Source organism: Gossypium arboreum, chromosome 12 (assembly GCF_025698485.1).
Source record: "Gossypium arboreum isolate Shixiya-1 chromosome 12, ASM2569848v2, whole genome shotgun sequence".
Lineage (NCBI taxonomy): Eukaryota > Viridiplantae > Streptophyta > Magnoliopsida > Malvales > Malvaceae > Gossypium > Gossypium arboreum.
The window spans coordinates 93472543-93481598 of NC_069081.1; the positions used below are offsets into that span (position 1 = coordinate 93472543).

Consider the following 9056-nt stretch of genomic DNA (forward strand, 5'->3'; position numbering starts at 1 on the left):
AATTACTTTTAAATAAATATTTAATTTATAATTATTTTATTTTCTATGATACAGAATTACATATTTGAGTATTTATTATTTACTTAATTTTTTTAATTTTATAAAAATATTAATTTTAAATTAAATTAGTAGTCGAATTAATTATGTCATCGATTCATCGATCTAGTCAATAAAATTAATCTAATTAAAAATTTATTAAAATTATAATAGGTGTAAAATCACTCTCCATATTAATATTCCTACCTATCCGATTTAAACAACTATCATTCAGTCCAAAATCCAAATAATAATATGATTAACTATTCTAGAATGCAGATAATGAATTTTTTACATTATAAAAGCATATAGGACTAAATTAACATATTAAGAACTAAAATAATAATTTGCCTTCTTCCCCTGCTGGGTCGATCGCTTCTTTTGATTGGTTGACATGACGTGTTCTTAATTTGAACGACGTCGTTTCCGTTTCCTACGTGTCAATTTATTGGCCCCTAGATTTCGTATTCACAAAATGGACTCTCTCATAATCTAACGGCTAGTTTACATATTTTGTTTTCTGCTCAAAGGCATAAAACGCTGCCGTTTGACGATAGCAACGCATTTATTTTCTTGTTCTTTTTTCGGCCCATAAGTGTATCAATTTGGACCTTAAAAGTACCGATAGAGAAAAAAAAAAAACAGAGTCTCAACCATTGTTTCAAGAAGTGTTAATATTTTAAATTTTAAAGATAGATATATGGGCCAGTATTTTATACAATAATTAGGGCTGAGAGATAAAAAAATTTTAATAAAAAATTTAAATTTTAAATTAAATAGTTCAAATTTGATCTAAGTATAAAAGATGGACAATTTGAATCCATTCAACTCAAATTAAAAAAAAAACTCGAGTCAAAATTAAACGAAATAAACCACTTTTTTCGGGGTTTGGGCTTGTATTCCTGCTTGCTGAGTCATCTTATGAGTTATACTATATAAAAAGGGGTTAAGCAGTAATGAAAATAATACTAAAAAAGTGAAGAACGAAAAAGTATAATTAAAATAACGAAAAATTGAAATAAAATAGAGAAAATTGATTTGATGATAATTCTAGTTATATATATAATTGTAACACTTCAAAAATTTGAATGTCATTAGTAAAAGTATTTTGAAAGATAAATAGTAAATTTTTTCAAAAATTAAAATTTATCAATTAAACAATTATAGTAAAGTCAAAATTTGATATTGGGAAAAAGGTAGAATAGTAAAATTTTAGTAAAGGTTAAATTAAAAATTCGTGAAAAGCAGACTAAAAATGCAAAGTTATCATTTTAGAAAAAGGGACAAATATTTAAGAACTTTTTTATGAATGTGACATAAATATGATTGATAGTTGAATTTGAAAATTTGAGATATAGATTATATTGAAAAGTGGTTAAAAGTATACGGGTTAAAGTATAATTTTACTATTTTATAAGAAAAAGGCTTAATTGTGATACCACAAATAAATAAAAGTAATAATTATTTAGGACACATAAGTATACCATGTGTCAAATAAACAATTGATGAAAAAGGGTAAATGATTATTTTACCTTTATGTCTTAAATATGACAAAAGATATCGATAATTTAATTATTTTGTCATTAAATATTATTCTTTAATTTTAAATAAAGTATTTACGGAAGAATCCTCCTATCCTATAGTATGACGTGATAGACCGTTACAATGAATAAAGGACATACTAACATAATGTAAGTAAGTTTCGAATGTAATGGTATTAAATAGTAGGAGGTTATTATTATTTTCTAATAAAATTAGATTTGAGGTGCGTTCACACGTAAAAAAAAAAAAAAAAGTGTAACTAAAAAACGAGGTAGTTTGAACGAATGGTTGAGGCCATCCTTTCAAAAGGGGGCTTACAACATGTGTCTAAACTCTTGAAGGAAAATAACAAAATTAATCCAAACAATTTGAAGATTTGAAGTATTTAATGGCGTTAAAGTCAAAATTCCCTTACTAGAAGATGCCACTTTATTTTATGAAATATATACATATATTTTTAATAATAAAAAAAAAAGGCGTGGATTCTCAAACTTATTGAAAGGTTGACGTTGAAAAAGGCAAATGGGTCGTGCACAGTGTGACAGCTTTTACAAATAAATTAATTTAGCTGTCTCATGCCGCAATTCAATCCAAGTTATATCCATTTAAATAATTAAATGCCATCGTTTTCCTCTAGAACGTGGGATCAATGGATTTCATTTCTGCCATCAGCCATGACGCTTTTTCCACTACACCTTTACTCCATTGCCTGCTTTCACGACAGCAATGAAATCGTGTTGTCTGCTGCTTCATGCTCACTTTTTTATAGGCTGTAATTTTGCTTTTGAAAAAATTGACTTGTAATGCCACTTTGAAACACTAGAAGTAAGATTAACTCGGGTTCAATTACTGGAACCTACCTATAATACAGGGATTTATCAAGCAACTTTTAACCATAAACTTATTGTAAAATTATAAAATACATTAGAACAAGAAAAATGCTGATTACTTTACAATAATTTTATGATTACATCAAAAACAAACAATTTAAGCAGCAGTTTATGAAGTAGAAGCACTCATATGAAGTGCAACCAAAGAAGCATAGAAACCATCTTTCATATTTATCAAAGTATCATGTTTTCCTTTCTCTACAATGACACCATTTTTAACCACTGCAATCATATCTGCGTTTTTAATAGTCGACAACCGATGAGCAACTACCACCGTCGTGCGGTCCACCATGATTTTATCTAATGCATCCTGGACCACCCTCTCCGATTCGGCATCCAACGCGCTTGTTGCTTCGTCTAGGAGAAGTATCTTCGGACTTTTAACTATGGCTCGTGCAATGGCTACCCTTTGCTTTTGTCCACCTGATAATTGGACACCTCGTTCGCCTACTAACGTATCGTAACCCTGTATGATAATTGATTATAAAGTGATTGTATGAGCGAATTGAACCCGGATTTTATTATCAAGTTCTAACCTGTTGTAATGAACTTATGAACTTGTGAGCATTGGCTAACTCTGATGCAGCTAAGATTTCAGCCTCGGTTGCATTTCCTCCCTTTCCGTATGCGATGTTAGCACGGATTGTTTCGTTAAACAAAATGGGTTCTTGGCTAACAAGCCCCATTTGTTGCCTCAACCATTTCAATTGGAGTGTTTGGATTTCGACTCCATCGATAGTGATACATCCCGAATTGGGATCGTAAAATCTCTGTAATAATGATATCACAGTGGATTTCCCACTCCCGCTTTCTCCTACCAATGCAACAGTCTGAAAAATAAAAGTTGACATTAACATGCACACACACAGACATATATAGTTTAGTGTCTATAAAGTTGCAAAAGGATTGTTTTGTTACCTTGCCAGCTGGGATAGATAAACTCAAGTCTTGGAAAATTTGAATGTCTGGTCTTAATGGATACTTGAAACTGACATGAGAAAGTTCGATATCACCCTTCACGTTTTCTAATGTTGTCCCGGACTCGTCACTCGGGTCTATCTTAGACTTACGGTCGATAATTGCGAATATTGAAGCAGCAGCGGACCTGGCTTTGCTGGAGTCAGGAGCAAGGGTGCTTGATTGAGAAATGCCAACAGTTGCCATTGTCAAAGCAAAGAAAACCTGCGAAATTCGGTAGTGGTCTCAGTATCAAAGGGACATACATTGTGAATATATGAGGTCTTAAAATGACTCACTTGAAAAACATCTGAGAATGTGGCATCGCCACTCTCAACAAGTCGAGATCCAGAGTAGAAACTGGTGGCGTAAACATTAAAGAGCAAGAAGAACGAAAGTCCAAATCCGCCTCCACTAATCAACCCTTGCCTTATCCCTGCTTTCAATGGACCTTCACATTTCTTTCTATAGAGTTCCATTACTTTTTCCTCGGCAGAAAATGAAGCAACCGTTCGTATACTCCCGACTGCATCACTAGCAACTTGGCTTGCCTCCTCATACATCATCTGCAAATATATTTACATCTAAATGAAGTATATGCTTAAAAAACGTATCGGGTTTTTAGATAGTTTCGAGCATACCTTTGCGTCGGCGCTAAATCCCTTCATGGCTCTTATTTGAACATATCCATTGACCCCTAACAAAGGGATTAGTCCTATGATTATAAATGCTAATTGCCAACTAGCAACAAAAGCAATGACTAAACCGGCAATGGCTGATGCAAGGTTTGAGACCATTTGAGCTAGTGCATCACCAACCAAGGCACGTATTGTGGCTGCATCCGCCGAGAGCCTTGCACCAATTGAACCACTTGAATTATCTGGTTCATCAAACCAACCAACTTCCATGTGAACCACTTTTGAAAAACACATTAATCGGATTCGTTGGATTAGTTTACATCCAGCAACCGAAAAGAAGTACGTTCGTGATGGGCATGCCAATAATGCTGCCGAGCCAAGGGCCACGTATATCAGTGCCCAGAATCTTGTATCCTGTCTTAACTCATGAGGTGGTTTATAGAATGTTTCAATCACACGGGAAATCAGTAAACCATAAATCGGAAGTATGCAACCATTGATAGTCGCAGCTATAGTTCCAAGTAGGAGCACGGGAATCTCTGGCTTGTTGAGGTAAGCTAGCCGACGGATGGGAACTTCTGGATACTTTGATGACTGTTCAGTAGAGTCTTCGGTTTTTACTACTGCAGGTTCATTGACTTCTATTCCAGTAGGCACACCAAAGGCTATAGATAAAGAATGGCGGCTGCTACTTCCGATAGATGATCCCCTACTGATTGATCGCTTCATTGATCTTCTCAAGCTTGATTGTCTAAATGATTCCGGGTTAACTTCTGATACATCTGTTACTTGTTCCGACTCTTTATTTACTTCTTGTAATCGAATAAGCTGTGAGTACGCTCCCTCCGGATCCTTGAGTAGTTCTGAATGTGACCCTTTTTCAACCATCTTTCCTCGATGAATTACGGCAATTGTATCTGCATTTCTCACGGTACTCAAACGATGAGCAACGATGATTGTAGTCCTATTGCCCATTATGCGGTCCAATGCTTCTTGCACCACTCTTTCGGATTCAGCATCTAATGCACTTGTTGCTTCGTCTAAAAGCAATATCCGAGGGTCCTTTAGAATTGCTCTTGCTATTGCTACTCTTTGCTTTTGTCCACCAGAAAGTTGGGTTCCATGCTCTCCAACCATGGTGTCTAGCCCCTACATATTAAGTTCAAAGTTCAAACCTTTCATATCTTTTATAACATATGTGATATAAAACAAGTTTTTCAGACAAAGGATTAGAACCTGAGGTAGTTTATCAATGAAGTTAGCAGCATTTGCAAGTTCAGCAGCAGCTCGTATCTCTTCTACGGTTGCACCTTCTTTTCCATATGCAATATTATCCTTTATACTTGCTGTAAACAACACAGGTTCTTGGCTAACAAGGCCAATCTTTCCCCTAATCCATCTAAGTTGAAACTCTTTAAGATTAATACCATCGATAAGTACTTCACCGGCTTGTGGATCGTAAAACCTTTCTATAAGACTAATTACAGTTGATTTCCCACTTCCACTTTGTCCAACCAAAGCAACTGTTGTACCACATGGAATAGAAAGAGAGAATCCACTGAAAATTTGCTCTTCTGTTCTAGCAGGATAACTGAAATAAACATCCCTCAGTTCTACATCGCCATTAATGTCCTCCAAAACTTTCCCACTCATATTGTACGGGTCAATCTCCGGTTTCCTATTGATAGTCTCGAACATCTTAAACGCCGCAGCTTGACCAGCAGCAAATGCACTCATGCATGGTGATGATTGCCCCAGGGACCTTAAACATATCCATAACCACAAAGAGTTCAGTTTCAGCCAATGAACTATGAAGCATGCGTCATAATTATGTTGAGATTCGGAATTTAACTTACAAGGAACCAATCAATACCGCGACAATCACATTAATGACTTGACCTCCGGTGTATCCATTGTTCAAAATCAACCTCCCACCAAACCATACAGCCATACCATAACTGCAGAATAAGATCATCATAGCTACACCGAGACCAAGTCCAGCAGCAGTCCCTTCATGAACACCTGATTTATACGCAGTAACAAGAAGCTTGCTGTATTTACTTATAGCCTGCTGCTCACCAGTAAACGATGCAACCTGGAACCATATCAAATAATCAGTCACATATTTCCAACAAGAACAACAACTATGTTGTGTTAGAACATACAGTTCTGATAGAACCAATTGTCTCTTCAACGACGGTGCCGGCTTTAGCATACGCTGCTTGTCCTCGAGACACCATCTTTGATATAATAAGAGCCATTGCTCCACCAGCTGTTACAAGTAGAGGTATAGCTGACATCATGACAAGAGCAAGGAGCCAACCTCTAACAAATGCTATAACAAAACCTCCTAAGAATGTAGACACCAACTGTAAAAACTTCCCAACCTGCAAAAACCAAATTAGTTAATATTATTTCAATGATTTCAACCAAAATTTTAGTCGATTTCGATATATACCTTTTCGCCCATCGCGTCCTGTATGAGAACCGTGTCACCGGACATACGTCCAACGACCTCTCCCGTAGTTGTTTCCACATCAAAGAAAGCTATATCTTGTCTCAATATGGTTTTTAAGTACAAACCTCTTATTCTTGCAGCTTGTCTTTCACCTGTAACCATCCAGCAACTCACCTCTGCAAAAAAAACAACAACAAATCCCAGCTTTATTAGTCTACGGATAAATTGAGACATAACTGGGACATATAAAGGAGAGATTATTTACGAAGACAAGCCGCCGTTCCGGCCCCGGCAGCGAGGTAGACAAATCTTAAAGCAACCCTTGAGACAACATGAACTACTCGGTCGTTACTCTGGTTTTGTCCAAAAGCATCAATAAGATCTCCAAGTATGGTAGTCATAAGTGGCATACATAAACCGTTCCCAATCGCGCCGATCGTGCCGATGATCATTAACACGATATCTGTCCGATCGGCGAATGCAAACAGCTTGTAAAATGGAATAGAGTTGGTTTTTTCATTCTTTTTGTTGGTTTCTGTGTCTTTATTTTCTCCATTAAGCTGTTCTTGCTTTTTTGATGTGCTGGCTTCATGTAAGTTGGTGTCACCATTTGAGCCATTCTCAGTAGCCATTATTGAAGCTCCTCAAGCAAAACAACTTGAAAATTTATATCGAAGCTGCAAAAAAAAAAAAAAAAGACAAATCGAGAATGTTTGATGTAACACAACAACCTCGTTTTTTAAAAAAAAATGAATCAAAATTTTTTAAAACAAAGCTTCACCATTATTTGAACAGTAAGTAGTGAAGATCGAAGAACACGCCATTGATAAAGCTATGATTTAAGCATTACCCAAATCCCAACAAAATCACCAAAAATGAAAAAAATTGAGTCAATGAGAAGCATTTCACATACCGAAGATTCAATAAAGGGTAGTTGAAAACTTGAAATGAAACTCTCAAAGAGTGAATTTGGGTTGTTTAGAAACATGTATTGCTTACTTATATTGCTTATTTCATGGCGCTTTGCTTGAACAACAAGTACATTCTGTCTTGCAAAAAGGTCTTCAATAATTTTCAATTGGTTAAATTTGTCATAAGTCCTTCTACTCTTTGAAAATTGAAAATTTGGTTTCTATACTTTTATTTCTAGTTATTTAGTCTCTTCACTTTTCAGATTTCAAAACTTAGATCCAACCAATGTATAAATTATTTTGTTAAATTCAAGTGATTTACAATATTATTTATTTTAGGTACATAATTATCTGAGTATTTTTTTATTTTAATATGTCACACTAATAAATTTAATAGTATTAGCAATTAGATCTAAATTTTAAAATTTTAAAAATAAAGAGTTTGAGGGTGAAGAAATGCCTTTTCACCTCAAAAGTAATGCCAAACACTTGGCTTTTAAGGTTGAAAGTGTGGTAAAAAGTATTACTCTACCGGAGTTTAGATACTTTTAATTTTTACATTTTAAAGTATAAATTATAAAATACCCTTATATATATTAACTATTTAAAAGATATTTAAAATTTTACATTAATTTATATTTTGCATTAATTTATATTTTAGGTATTATTTTATTAAATCAAATATTACCTAATTTAATTTATTTTTAATTTCTAATATCATGTATAAAATAAATATTTTAACTTTACCTTAAATTAAAAACTATATTTTTCACAACATTTTTCAAAAATACTTTCTCCAATCAAGTTTTTTAAAAGTACTTTTCAATTAGAACAACAATATTAAACTAAACTTAAATTCCTTAAAATAAAAAGTATAGAGATTAAATTTTAAAATTTTAAGAATTTTAAGGAATTATCATAAACCTTCCTGCAACCCTGCAAAAGTCAATTTCTTTTTCTAGTTTTCTCCATTCAATGATATGTTATAATATTGTGTAAATGATGCATGATGCATTTGACGATGGAGATATATATATATATACACATTTCTAGCTTCTTATAATGTATGAAACCGTGTTCACATTTATTACGGCTTATACTGAAATACCGGAAAATCACAACTTGGGATATTGACAATAGACACCGCCAGTTTTGTCTGCATTTGGAACAAATCTATTCTTTAAATTATTATATTTATATGTCATGTTTCTTTTTCAATTTTAATATTTTCTTCTAGAAGTTTTATTTTATTTTATTCTGTTTCCCGCTATTTAATTGGATTGATTTGATGGGTTTGCCTTGGAGTTTATTATTTATAACATTAGAGAAAACAATCACAAAAAAAGTTGATTATCACATGAAACATTTGAAATCATCAATCAAATAACATTTAGGGATAAAAGCAAGACTTATATCTAAATTTGGTAACTTTATCTTGGTCTGTAAAATTTTTTTGGTTGATATTAGTATGGTGTTTGATATTTTTTTTAATTTTATCTTTAAATTTAAATTTCGTGAAAGTGTGATGATGTTACACTAAATTTTTTTTTAATCAAAACACTTTCAAAGAGGAATAAAAAACAAGAGCTCGGTACAAATTCCTTGACAACAACAAAAAAAGTCG

General features: G+C 33.5%; 1 protein-coding gene across 3 annotated transcripts; it reads right to left on the reverse strand.

The window, feature by feature from the left end:
* Window positions 1–2452: 2452 nt before the first annotated feature.
* On the reverse strand, window positions 2453–7563 carry LOC108479182 (ABC transporter B family member 4-like). 3 transcript variants are annotated; one of them, XM_017781632.2, is made up of 11 exons: window positions 7435–7563; window positions 6787–7198; window positions 6522–6697; window positions 6229–6450; window positions 5920–6158; window positions 5300–5825; window positions 4067–5212; window positions 3725–3991; window positions 3387–3650; window positions 3005–3298; window positions 2453–2934 (listed from the first exon to the last, which is right to left on the reverse strand). In XM_017781632.2, exons 2-11 carry the CDS (start codon window positions 7151–7153, stop codon window positions 2578–2580), a joined length of 3858 nt encoding a protein of 1285 aa, XP_017637121.1. In that variant the 5' UTR covers window positions 7154–7198; window positions 7435–7563; the 3' UTR covers window positions 2453–2577. The 3 variants fall into 3 exon arrangements, with proteins under 3 accessions (XP_017637121.1, XP_052878990.1, XP_017637122.1); XM_053023030.1 differs by having other exon boundaries at window positions 6787–7252; window positions 7435–7555; XM_017781633.2 differs by having other exon boundaries at window positions 7303–7555.
* Window positions 7564–9056: the final 1493 nt, after the last annotated feature.